We start from the raw sequence: 14,360 nt of genomic DNA on the forward strand, positions 1-14,360 counted from the left end.
GGTCACAAGCTGGCGGAGGGAAGGTTTAAGTTGGACATCAGGAGGCGCTACTTCACGGTCAGGGCGGCTAGGGTCTGGAACCGGCTTCCAAGTGAGGTGGTGCAGGCTCCCACCCTGGGGGTTTTTAAGAGGAGGTTGGATGACCACCTTACTGGGCTCATTTGACCCCAGTGCTCTTCCTGCCATGGCAGGGGGTCGGACTAGATGATCTGCTCAGGTCCCTTCCGACCCTAGAAACTATGAAATAACAAAACAGAAAACACAAAGCCCCTGGGCTATAATATAAATCCCAAACCAGCCTGGTTCCTTCCTACATATCCTTATCAGGGGTTTCTCTACCCAGTACCATCAAGCAGACACCCAGACCATCAGGCTTCTCTGCTGTGCCTGCCTTGCCTGCTCCCGCAGAGCTCCAGCTTCCTTAGCTGCCAGAGGGGAACTGACCTTCCGGCCCCAGCCCGGCTGTTTATAAAGGCCAGGCCCTGCCCCCTGCCGGTCAGCTGACCAGACTGGTTGTCTTGGCGACCCACACTTGTGCTGCCCTGGTGACTGGCAGCTGAGCCCATATTCCCGCTTGTCAGTAGCAGGTACCTTAGTGCCCTGCTACAGGGTTTTATTGAAGTAGCCAAGTCTAAGGTGAGCACTCCTGAACCAGCATAAACGTGCCTTACAAATTAGTGTGAAAGTTGCATCTGAATTTTATTCCCACGTAGGAGTAAGCCATATCAGTATTAGTAACTTTATATTATGCTGGGGAGGGATGTGGGGTGTATACGTATGCTAAGGTGATAAGACAACCTTAACTATAAGAGTCAAGGTGTAAGACAACAACATGCACCCCACTCCAATGAAAATGCTCTCAGTGTCTCAAATGGCCTTTTTTTGGACCAAATCTCAAACCCTTGATCAGGGTAGATACAAATCAATGATTTTTTTTAAATAAAAAAATTGCATTTTTTATTTAATCATATTTTTAAATTTTTTTTGTTAAAATAACTTTTTATAAAAATAAACCTTTATAAAGATCATTTTAATTTAAGATATGCTAGAGCTCAAATATCTCATCACGGAATAGGGATTATAACTTCTAATTATATACCATTTGAGATAATATATTCATGTAACCTTTTTAGAAAAGTTTTATAAATAGGTCACAACAGGTCATGGTCTATATTAGGGGTCCAGTCTTATGGGGCTCCCAGAGCCGCCTCTCTAGATTAGGAAATATTAAAGAAAACCACTCTACCCAGTGGGACTCAGTGCTGAGTCTAGAAGATCCCATTAAGCATCTCTGTGGTGCTGTTTCAGTTCTTCAGCTGTGGATTTGCGTCTCGAGATAACATCCTTGTTAACAGCAGATATGGCGAAGAGACATAGCAGACCTGGTTACCCACCCATGGGCTCTATTGTCTCTTTGCAAGCTTGTGTGCACACAGTCAGACCCTTACCTTTACCTAAAAGGGCAAAGTTTTAAGAAGTTGAATAGAGGATTGTTGGGGGTGGAGTAGATCTGGGCAAGGAGGAGTCTGGAGATAAATACAAGGAAAGAGGGGCAGTAGAAACAAAGGAGAAACATTTGAGAAGAATATTCCAGAAGTCTTGAGGAATAAATTTCTGAGTATAGCCTTTCTATTGATTTGAGATCTAGTGACGGAATGGTGTGGTAGAAAGGCAAACCTATCATGGCAGCAGTCTTGCCAGGCCGTAAAAGAGGCCCTGTTTGGGAACATTTTAATGAAAATTATATTGAACAACAACAATGCACTTTTTGTAGAAAACAATGACTAATCAATGCTTCCTGACAAGCGATTTAAATCGTGACTTAAATAATGATTTAAATCAAATCCACCCTGCCCTTGATCTCATGGTTGCTTTGAACATCCACCCCAAAATCTTGCCTTGCACCCGTCCTCTCATTCAGCATTTGATCAGTGCTGTATTCAATACATCTGGAACTTCATTTCCCATCCTGGCAGGGATTCCACACAGCTCCATACTCTGTTCTTTCCTCTTTGCCATGAACCTGCTCTCCCTAGGTGATCTTTTCAGTTTTTAAGAACGTAAAAATTGCCATACTGGTCAGACCAATGGTCCATCCAGACCAGTATTCTGCCTCCAACATGGGCAGATCTAGAATTCTGAAAAGTGGGGTGAAGATGATGCGGTACAACATCACATATAAAACACCACATATTTTTCTCCAGTTAAACAAACTAGAAGCATTATTAATATGCCAGGGGCCTAGGGCTACATTATTTAGTTTAAGATTGAAGCAAAAACAAATACAATCTCATTGGAGTAAGTTAGAAGCGACGTGCAGGGCTGTGAAATAGGAGCTTCATTACCAGGTGTAGGTAACGTAGCAGAATCGCAGACCAAAGGTGAGTGTGACTGGTGGAACATCAAGACCATTAAAAAGAAAAGAGGGCTGCTAATGCCTGTGGAATGAGGGGTTTGGAAGGGACCAGGGAGATGACCATGAGCCATGAAGCCAAGTGACTTCCTCAGCACGGTCTGGATAGAAACACTGCTGCCACTGCTGGCAGTCGGTTTTAAACTGTGGGTGGAGCAAGAATCAAAGAGGGGGGTGCAAGTGCACCAGGGCAGCCCCTTGGATCCAGCTCTCGATGCAATACAGGGAGAGCATTGAACTGGGCATCTCTAGAGCAGAGGTTGTCAATCTGTGGTCTGCAGAGCTCTGGGGGTCTGCAGACTATGTCTAAGGAATCCACAAAAGATGACTGATCAATCAAAAGTATGAGAATACCAACACTTACAGTTCAAAGGGGTCCACACCTCCATTCAAAATTTCCAAAGGGGTCTGGTCCACACCTCCATTTGAAATTGTTTAGGGATCCACAAATTAAAGAGGTTGAAAACCACTGCTCTAGAGTGACCTATTCCCGGTTCAATACCTTCTCTGGCACCCACTATTATTGGTTTAGAGGTGCCAGAGGAAATATCTCCAATCATTCTTGTCACTAGCCATTAACAGATCTATCATCCATGAATTTATCCAGTCCCACTCTGAACCTGGCTAGGTTATCTGTTTTCACTACCTGCTGTGGCAACAAATTCCTTAAGTTAACTATGTGTTGTGTAAAAAAAATACCTCTTTTGTTAGTTTTAAACCTGTCACCTACCAATTTCAGTGGCTGCCTCCTACTTGCAGTGTTCTGCAACTTGGTGAACAAAGGTTCCCTGTTCAATTGGTTGACACGTTTCATGATTTTATGGATCTGGATCACACACCCCCTCACCCTTCTCCTTCCTAAATTGAAGGGTCCTAGGCTTTTTAGTCTCTCCCGGTGTGGCAACTGCTCTAGGCCCCTGATCATTTTGGCTGCCCTTCTTTGTGCTCTTTCTAATTCTACTACATCCTTTTTGTGACTGTGGGATGACAACTGCACACAGTATTCAAGACGTGGGCACACCATGGATTTGTGCAATGGCATGATGATGTTCTCGGTTTTGTTTTCAATTCCCTTCCTGGGTGCCACTGCACACTGAGCTGATGTTTTTCGAGAACTATCTCCAGTGGCTCCCAGATCTCTTTTCTGAGTCATAACAGCTAATTCAGAAGCCAGAAGTATGTTTGTATAGTTAAGGTTATTTTTCCCCAGGGGCGATACCTTGCACTTGTTGACACTGAAGTTCATCTGCTATTTTGCAGGAGCTAAAAGCTTAATTTTAAAACAGTGTAAAGAGAACTTGTGCTGTGATCAAGTAACTTCAGGATCTGGGGTTTGAAAGAAAAATACTACACAAGAATGGCCAAGAGACAGCAACGCTGATTCAGCTGCAGCAGAAGTAGAGCATCACTATTACTTGTGTCTTTCTTGGTGGTCTTCTCTCTAAAGTACCCTCTTTTACCAGCTGGAGTTCAACACAAGGTGATAAAGATCAACATCATATGCTGTAGAACTGACTGCATTCAAGCACACAAGTTTTAAGTTGACCATAAATGTAGGCGGATTTGCACTAAGCTGTAGTTTCTGGTGTCTGAAGGATCACCCAAGCCCAACTACTTGTGAAATATAAATTAAACATACATGTTAAGAACCACAATAGGGTCTGCAATACTAGCTGCACAGTTACCTCGAATATATTCTCTGGTGCATACTTTCCATTCTGTTCTCCTGGCACAGATTTGGTGGATTTCTAAACAAAGTCCTATTACATTTATGGTGAAAAAACTACTAGACACCTGTTCCCTCTGTAAATTCCTATCCTGATCAGGGTTTGAGATACTCTCTTTATCTGGCATCAACCCCATGCTCTTCTCTCAAGAAAAGAAAATTAAATAGACTAATACTATCTGATTTACCAAACAAACAAAAACCTTTTGTTTTGGGATCAGAATGTGCAGTGACCTCTACAATATAACCCTGGTACTAAAGTGCCATCTTCGGGCAGCTTCCCACCCACAGAGTCAACACAGAGAGAGGTGTGTTGACTCTACTAGCAGATGCAACGCTGGTCTCGCGGACATCCACGTTAGGAGCTGATAACAATGCTAGCCAAGACCTCCTGTATAGTTCTCTCATAGCATTTGCTGTCCATGGTTAATACAAAATACCACAGTAGGTGCAAGTTGGTGAAGTCAAAGTTGTGAAAATCAAACTTTTCAATATTGAATAATGAATGGTAAACGAATTTTGGTGGGGATTTAGATAAAGAGGAAATGATTTTAAGGTATCAGGAACCCTTGGATTGAATGGTCTCTTCTCTAATCTTCCATAGATACAAACTATGCCTGAAAGGTAGCTGAACAGTCATGTTCAGCTTTATGAGATCAGCTGAGATGCTCATTCCAATTTTCCATTTAGCTAGACTATTTATTTCCAAGTCTTTCAGATATAATCTGGTATTTAATTGAACATTTAGAGAAAAAATAGAGAGAGCTAAGACGCTTTTAGTATGTGATAGATTTTAATACATTACCCTCAAGGCCCTCAGGGAAAATTCATGAATATATATGCCAAAGGTTATAGAAGGGTGAAACTCTTTTCTACTTAATACTCTCTATATACATCTAGGCAACTCTATGTAATGGAAAATGATAGGATAGAGTACAATTTCGTAGAAGTTATATTGGTTGAGTTATAAATTCTCTAGGACTTATGGTGAGTGAATATTACTGTCCTATAAATGTATAGGAATTGAAAGAGACCGCTATACGTGAAGCACAGGCAATCATTTCTGTTCCAGTTACACCAATAGTATTAGAATCGTTTAATACCATGGAGAATTATTTGGCTAAGGACGCTCAGGTTAATCCCAACGTATCCTAATCCACAAATAGGGAAACTGGATTCAGATGTAACAGTTGGGGACCTTCTTTTTTAGCTGGTTTCTCTGCGGTAGGCAATCTTTTTTTTTCCAGAAAAGGAAATGCTGTAGAAACAGGCATGAACTGAAACTCTTCCTATGAGAGTGACACTAGTTTACACAGCAAGTCCTACAATAAGATAATGGACCACCCCCACAGTGGTGTTTCTCTCCCAAATTCTGCGTGGGGTATTAAGCACTTAATAGCAGCATAAAAACAACTGAAGTGTGTGTCTGTCCCAGCCTTCGCTGGGAACACAAGACAGTGAAGTAAGCAAGCTTGGGATATGGCTTTAGCAAAGCAGAGCTTTAACTGCCTGGGCAAGGGGGAAATCACTGCAACATTTCTAGGCCACATTCATTTTTATCAAGTTTGTGTCATTTTTGTGAGCCAGGTCAAAGTTTGGAGCATTCTGGGGGAGAGCTTATAAAACGTGCGCACGGACGGCCTTTGGGGGATTTTGTGTAGCCAAGAATGCAGAACAGAGACCAACAATTTCAAATGTGTGTGCCTAAAACACCATATCACAGGATCTCAATAAACTGATTTTCACAGGTGTTAAGGCCCATGTTAGACACTACACAGTTAAAGTTAACTCTGCACTGTTCTCATGGCACAAAATAATGATCTAGGCATGATTAATGACAAGTTGGTGACCTCAAACTTGATTAAGAAGTCTTTAAAGACACATTAGGACTTTCTCCATGGTGTCACTGCAGAACAGACTCAAGATTTTTTGGATGTACTTGAATCCAAAATGTTGCATTTCTTTTAAGCTGCATTTTGACTTCTGGATTTGCAGGGCTTATAATGCTGATTTTTGGGATACACACAGTATCCCTATAACAGATCTTACCATATTACAGGTACATCCTTTTAACCCTAGTTCCAGTTTTAAATACAGTTTGTGTCTGGAAATGTTCTTACCAGCAATTTCATAGAAACAAGACATGCAAAGATTGCTGCCATATAATTCTATAAAGGTACACAGTGCCACCTTTAAATCTTACATTATTTCCTGGCCGGATCAGCAGGATTTGCAGCTATTTTGCATCACCACAGCACTGTCAAACCAGGCAGCATACAGATCGCAGCTTCTTCTTCTTCCCTACATCCACAGCCGCATAAACACACGCTGCCCATTCACCCTCTCTCCTGCACGCTCACACCTCTACATTTCCATCCCTGCCAGTTCTCCACATATTCACCTGCACACACACATGCTCCAAATAGCCCCTGCTCATTCTCAAGGGAATATCCTTCACCAACAGTCTCTCGCCTGCACACACACACTGCCATGCTTCTCATCTTCCCTGTCAAGTACAACAGGTTTAATAGGTAATTTTTTTAAGGAAATGCTTATGGTAAATGTTGGGTTTCCACTGCCATTCATCATAGCTGACAATTTCTCCTTCAGGTGACGCCAGTGCATGAAATGAGAGAAGCGCATCAAAAATCACCATCTTTCAAAATAGTCCTTGCTACCAATTTTGAAAGGAAGTGAAACCACATGCTGCCTTTTATCAAGATAGCCACTGCCTGCTGCTGCTCCCAAAGGGAGTGAAGCTGAACTGCCTTCAGGGAAGATGGTGGCTCCTTGAGCTGTCAGAAAGCACAGGACCATATGAACAAAAGCAGCAGAATTCATCATAATGGACAGTCTACCATTTCAATCCCACTGAGAATGAGGAAAAATGATGGACCATTTTAAGGTGGCTGTATAAACCAGTGGTGCTCAACTTTCTGGCCTGGGGAGCCAGATAAGTGGCGTGGATCAGTTTGTGGACCAGACCAGGATCGGGCCTCATGCCACCGTGCTCAGCCCCATTCGGACTTGTGCCACCCAGCCTAGCTCCATGCCATCCCACACTGCCCCGCTCAGCCTGGCATTGCCCCGATAGTCCTCGCGCACTCAATTCAACATGCAGGGCCAGGCTGTCCTGTCCACAGGGCTCTCCCCAGGTCTGGAAATTTGACAGCAGGGGAGCAGCAATTCGCTGCCACCACTCCCCAATTGCCAGGTTTTCAGACCTTTGGGAAGACTCAAAGGCCAGATAATACAGCTCTCCAGGCTGGACCTGGCCTGCGGGCCAGGGGCTAAGCACCTCTGGTATAAACTACGGGCAGTCTCTGGTCTTGATCCTGCTGGGAACATAAAGCAGCAGCCATTTAAAGAGAGCAATTCTTTGTGACTTTTGGTCAAGATGAACATTATACTTCAGCCTCTGCTACAGAACAACTGTGAGTCATGAAAAACCACAGAAAAGTTTACCCTAATAGTCAATTTTCAAAGACTATCCATTGCATTTGATTGACTCAAGAGTCCCACCTGCCAGCTTTCAAGGGGACAAAGCTTGAGAAGAGATTATTTAGAGCCACCCAAAGTGGTAAACTTCCAGAGGATCCTGTTTCCAACTAATGTGGACTCATCAGATTTACTTGTAGACATACAGAAAGTTAAAACAGCACTGGCAAAGCAAGTGCTGTAACGTTGGGGCATATACTCAATATTTTTCATACATAAAGTAAAGCCAGGCTGTAATCGCAAAATTCAATCGAGCCTAAATTACAACAGTAAATTATAGAGAATTTCAGGATGAAGGGTTGATCTTTAAAGCAAGCAGCTTACCTTCAAGTCACATAATTTGGGTTTTGAACTGGGCAGGGTGGGGAGGGAGCAGGAAAGGACTGGGGTTTCTCAAGTGAAGTACTCTGACTGTTTGAAATGGCTTTGCTTTCTATGGGAGCTTAAGGAGTCAAATGACTTAACAACTGGACTGTGACACTACCTTATTTTTCACATGCAACGCGAGGCATTTCCCCCCCAAAAAATCAGCATCTATACACATGCTACAGGGTAGGGGTGAGGGAGAAGTCACTTTTCACTTTAATTAGAGTGGCTTCTTGCTCTAATTAAAGTGCCTGCAGTGTCACAAGCTTCAAAATGGCAGTGGGAGTGTTTTAACTATATCTCATTCAACAAACTTCAGTTAAAGTGCCCCTGTTCCCATGACCTCCGCGTGCCCCTGGAGGCTGGGGGGGCACAATGACCGCCCGCAGGTGATGGTATCGGTGTCGGTGGCAGGGGCACGGCGGTGGTGAGCAGGGAACTCCCACAGGCGGCTGCGGCAGTGGCAGCAGCGGTTGACAAGCAACGGTGCTGTTTGCAGGGGGTGCACCACCAATCTCAGGGGGTGCACGTGCACCTGTGTGCACCCCCTACACATCGCCAATGCCTGCTGCCATTTTGAAGCATGGGGACACTGAATACACATGATGTGGAGGCTGCTGGAGCATGCTAACTAGCACGCTCCAACAGACTCTCAGCAGACTTGATTGAGTCTGCTCCGTCATGTGTATAGGTGCCCTTTATTCACAGGAACTTCTATAAAGAACTACTTACAGTAAAGAGCTAACAGTCTTGCACTTCCCTTGCAAGGCTCTGGGGCCTAAACCTAAGTGACAGAGTAAGTCCTCCTAGAAACACAGGGCGATTTTACATGAGCGGCGGGGAGAGGGGCTTTAATTAAAGCACCACCACATCTCCTGTATCAGCATCTCCGCACTTAAACATGGCAGCAGGGGCGTTTAACGAGCTTTAGTTCAAGCACCCCTGCTGCCATGTTTACATGTGGGGATGTTGCTACACAAGATGCAGGAGGCTGCTGGAGCACAGTAATTGCCATGCTCCAGCAGACTCAATTAATCAAGTCTGATCCCATGCACTGTAATTACAGTGCATCGGACCAGCCTCCACACTCATGTACAGGCACTCGTAGTGTCCAGGAAGTGTGGCATCCCCAGAGAGTCCAGGTGAGGCAGCAGGGACTTCCTGGCATGGCATACTTCTTGAACACTTTATATTCCTAGGAGGATTTACTCTGCCACACAGGTGGCCGTGACTTTCCTCTATTCTGCCTTCCCAAAACCAAGCATGTGTTTTACCTAGGGGCATACCATATGCAAGAAAGTACAGGTATAAAGAAAAATGGCTATAACCGCAGTTACCTAGCTCAGGGGCTCCCAACATTTTTAGATCAAGCACCAGGAAACCGTGGACCGGAAGTGACCACAGACCAGAACTGACCATGACCAGCAAACTGCAGAAGTGACCGGAGCTCCCGCTCCGCAGTATACTGGTCACTTCTGGACTGTGGTCTGGCAGCCAACCCGCTGTGGCCCGGCACCAGGCCACAGCCTGGTGGTTGGGAACCTCTGACCTAGGTTATTTATTGCATAAACCATAATGTGAGATATTTAATATTAAAAGGATAAAATTATAGATTAGAAAATTTCACAAGCTGTTTTACCAAACTGTGCTTCAGGGGACTGTGCTATGTATTCCCCACACTGTTTTCCAAAGGGTGTTTGCATTTTATGTTTCCAGTATGTTCATAGCATGCTGCTTTGTTTTTCACTGCAACTCCGCTGCCAAAGAATTTCCAGAGTACTTTAAACTGAGTATTTGTTTGTTCCAGATTTGCAGCGCGCCTGTCAAACAATGTGGCTGTGGGCATCGTAATTTAAAAAGCACCCACAACCTTCTCTAAAATAACAACACACTAGCATGGATCTCTAGCAAATGCTCTCTAGCATTTTAAGTAGAATTAGCATTCTCCTATTTGGAAGGTTGAAAACCACATCCAAGTTAGCCAGTGCCTGAAGCAATACGATACTGGAATGCCCTCCCTAATAGCGTTCATCCTTACAACCTGGCCTGAGAAAAGAATTAAATGATCTGTTAACTATTCCAAATACAGCTTCTTATGGAGATTTTGATTAAACAAGTCCGTGACGGGGCATGCTTTTGCATAGCTGGGTCCTTACTTTCCCTATTTTGCCTTTTTAATTAAAGATCACAGAAAAGCCACTCCCCAACATCAAGAAGTTGTTGGTGAAGCTCCAGTGACAATGTTGCAGATAATAAAAAATGCATTTCCCAACAGTAGAAACTATTAAAAATAAGGATCTTCCTAAATCACAATGGCATAGTATTATACCATACATACTCATCTATCTCACTGGCAAATGCAAGCAAGTGAGAGTTTCTAGCACCAGCTTCAAAAATAATTTAATTAGAGGTGAGAGGGATGCTGATTTCTGAAAGAACTCCTTTAAGGAAGTCTTCTTGGTTTTCCTGCATGGCTCTTTGCAAGTGAGGGCATGGAACAAATATTAGGGACAAGCTGGTTTTTGAGACAAGGGAGAACGTTTGCTAGAGACCCACTGAAATGTTGTATTATTTTAGAGAGTGCCATGGGCGCTGCTGAGACTGCGATGCACACAGACACCTTGTTCAACAGGCATGCTGCGAATCTGAAAAACAAATAGGGTGGTTGTTCTCATTCCACAACCTAAGTTATTGGTTAAGAGAAATACTCCTGACAGACTAAAACTCATCTGGTCTTGTCTATAGGAAAAATAGGAAGGTGCCACTAAGCATACTATCTATAAAGTACTCCAATCACATGTCATTTCTTACTGTCTGTATAGACTATTCTTGTAGGTCACAAAGGATACCTTTTTAATTAATGGGTTTCAATCCCACGTGTGTGGAACCCAAGTTGGAAAGGATTACTTGACACAATTACTGATGTCACTCACTAGTTGCACTAGTTTCTAGAAGACCGTTTGTCCCGCATTTCGGGCAAAATGAAGGATTGGAAATGTTGATCCAGTGAAATGACAGCTAGGACAAATTTTTCATTTGGAAGTAGACTGGGAGGAAGAGTACAGCAATGAGAAGGGAATTACACTTTCTTATATTGTGTTTGTGCATGTGTGTACACACACCAGTTAGAACCAGCTAACAATCCTTTGTCAGGGAGGTAATGAATCAGAGACCAAATTGTATTTGGATTTGGTTTTTAATAACTTATTTGACTTAGAAAACAAATACTTTCAGCCAACTGTAATGAATACTAGACTATTATTACTGATTCTGAGGTAGAAAACGGTGCCTGGCATTACCTGTGTGCCCATGGAGAGGGGAGTGGGGTCGCGGCAGCGTTGGAGAGGTGCTGGACGTTACAATCAGACTCTTCCTGTTGCTTGTGCGACAGCTGTGAAAAACAGAAATAATTATGAGGAACGTTTTTAATATTAAGGTATTCTCAGGCACAACAGGTGAGATTTCCTACAGTTCAAGACACCTTCCCTTCAGTATTCAGATTAGTATTTTCCCCTGGGCTGAATTCCAGCATTGCCTGTCGGTGTTAAGGTTGCAGGGCTAGGAAGTTACCTGGTCAACAGTCGGTATGTTGTGGGAGGGGGATATCATGTACAATCTCACGCTGTTTGGATCACTGCACAAAGTTGATCAAAAAATATCCCCCACTCATTTCCAAACATCATGATCACAAACAGAAAATCTTTATTTTTTTATTTTAATTTCAATATGTTCAACTGATAAGCTATTCTCTACGGCAGCTGTCGGCACCATCTGGCAGCAGGAGGCTTAGCTCCAAGAGGAGGCTGCTTCCGGTCCTGCCTGCACCTCTGCCACAGGGCCACCGTCACCGCTGCCACCTCTCCCTGCTACCCGAGCAAGGCCCGCAGCTCCGCAGGCCAGAGGGGACCTTGCTCTGCTGACCCCTGTATGATAGAAAGTTTGCCAAAAAATCTATTGCAATTCCTATCTGCTATTGTCAAGAGAAATAGCATTAAATATTAATTAGGAAAAAATAATGTTTTAATGGCCATGAATGTATTGCTTTGCTCCAACTGACTGCTAGCAAAACAGTGAAGAGGAAAGCCAAACCTGGCCCCTCCAAAACAAGGAAATCTGGAGGCAAACTCCACACTAAATCATGTGTGCTGCAATACTTAGCCACAACGGCATGAAGCAAGCAAAGTTTCAAAGCCAACATTTTCTGCTGAAGCCACTTGGACTTCAGTATCATTACTCCAGCAAAGAACATGACACACTGTCACGAGTTATCATCCTCCTCATCATCATGCTTTCAAGGGGTTTAGCATCAAGACACAAGAAGAGATCAATGCTCATCTCTATCTGGCTGCAGGTCCAGGATAAGCCTTATAAAATGTAATTATTCCTAAAAGTAACTGCAAGTAGGCAAGCAAAATATTTCTAAACAAGGTATTAGAGACTGGATCATTAAACTGCAACATGAGTTTCCCATCAATTTTTTACTGTTTCAGAACCAGCATGCTGCCAGGCTCCGTTTAGATAGTAAAAGCTTTCCTACTTGCTTGGATGGTTCTCAAAACAGAAACCACACTGGAACTGATACGGGATGGGGCAAGAGGGAAGTTGATAGTAATTAGACTGATAAAATGTTATAGTCCATCGTCTTGTAACAAGCCAAGCAGCTAGTGCATACCCCTGGAAGGATGCAATACAGTGCTTGAATACAATTATTGTCAAACCCTGCTTCCTTGTAAATTGTTGAGTATTGAAACTTGCAGCGACCTCAGTTTAACGCTACGTATTTAGCAGTGGCCTGACTATGAACACAGTAATTACCAATCTCCAAGTAACTGCACCTTGTCAGAGCCTTTCCTTCTCATCGTAATCCTTGTAAGCTTTTTCCAGTGTTGTTCAAAAGTGACACCCAAGCACATTAAGTTAAAGAAACCCATACAATTAAACCTCCAAGCATAATAAATTGTAATAAAACTGAAACGCCATTAACTGCTATTTTAGCTCTTTAGTGTCCTTGAAACATTTTGTGAAATTATTCAGCTGATTCAATACAATCTTCACATGTATTTAAGTACTATTCAGAAAGTCCATTCAAAAACTGATTGCTACTTTGCATATAATATGCCAATTTTAACAGCATGAGTCTCAGAAGCTTAAAATCTCATTTTATAAATAGATTCTTAGTGTATCCTCCATTACTTTATTCCATTAAATACTGCAGAAAAAGAAATAAAACACTGAACTCAAACATTAGTGCTAGATAAACATTACATTCACACCCTCTTCCTACAATAAACAAGACCAAAATATTTTAATTTATAGGCATGATTCAGTCAAATTTTACACATTAAAGAAAAGCTCTATTCTCTCCTCCCATGGTCTCTCCTTCCTAAAAGGTTGCAAGCTATTCCAGATGCACTGTGTGATGTGATGTGCACAGCCACTTATACAAAATATTATAGGCTGAAATCACAGGTATGGTATCATGGGCAAATCAGCCATGTGGAGAGCCAGGAAGAGAGAGCCAGGGAGACACTGCTGCACAACTTCATCCTCATCCTTTCAGTATTTGCAGGGATAGGGAACCAAAAGCAAAGGGGTTAAATACTTGGAGAGCAGACAAAGTTGGGATTTGAGAGCCAGAGCCAGATTTACATGTACAAAGAAGCAAAAGGAAAGAACAAGTGGTATGTGGAACTGGTAAAGAAACTGTTACTTTGCTCGGAGTAAGGAAATGGGATAATTTCCACGCTCACTGTTTGCAGCTTGAGAAAGGAAAACTTTCAGTGGTGCTCAAATCTTTTGCCCCATGGGCCACCTGGGCAGTGCCTGGGGCCATCTGTGGCCCTGACCCAACACCCAGGACAAGCTTGGTGGAGCCCCATCCGCCTGCGCAGAAGAGGGCAGGGCAGCCCGGCCCCAATGCAGGCACACAGGGAGAAGGGTGCTTGGCCTGGCCCCGCTCCAGCCATGCAGGGAGAAAGGGCCTTGGAGCAAACCCGACCGGGCCATGCAGGGGGACGGGGTGCGGCCCAGCTCCAGCCCACCACACAAGGCTTGGGATTTGGCGGCTGGGGATGGCAGCACTATTCATTGGCACTGTCTCCCCACCACCAAGTTTCCCAACTGCAGGAAGCCCTGTGGGCCAGTTGCCATGGCTCTGTGGTCCAGAGGGTAAGCACCCCTGATTTAACCCACTTTGTCCCTCAGAAAGTAAAGAAGGGTGGTCTTCCACTATTGTCTGAACCACACACACCACCACCGAGCGAGAAGCTGTACCATACAGGAGAGAAAACAAGTGAATGATGAATTCAGATTTCTTGAGACATGGCATGTTGCATCATGCAAAGAATATATATATAT

The 14,360-nt window shown here is 43.5% G+C and overlaps 1 protein-coding gene across 1 annotated transcript in view; it reads right to left on the reverse strand.

Annotated features, from left to right (window-relative positions):
- The window catches only part of MAST2 (microtubule associated serine/threonine kinase 2), a 242,575-nt gene that overhangs the window by 98,338 nt on the left and 129,877 nt on the right, over window positions 1-14,360 (reverse strand). Inside the window, exon 3 of the mRNA XM_019501382.1 lies at window positions 11,303-11,394. Coding sequence (XP_019356927.1) covers window positions 11,303-11,394 — 92 coding nt within the window. The remainder of the gene's footprint in view (window positions 1-11,302; window positions 11,395-14,360) is intronic.

The sequence above is a fragment of the Gavialis gangeticus genome, unplaced genomic scaffold (assembly GCF_001723915.1).
Source record: "Gavialis gangeticus isolate Ggan-Ray unplaced genomic scaffold, GavGan_comp1, whole genome shotgun sequence".
In the NCBI taxonomy this organism is placed as follows: Eukaryota; Metazoa; Chordata; order Crocodylia; family Gavialidae; genus Gavialis; species Gavialis gangeticus.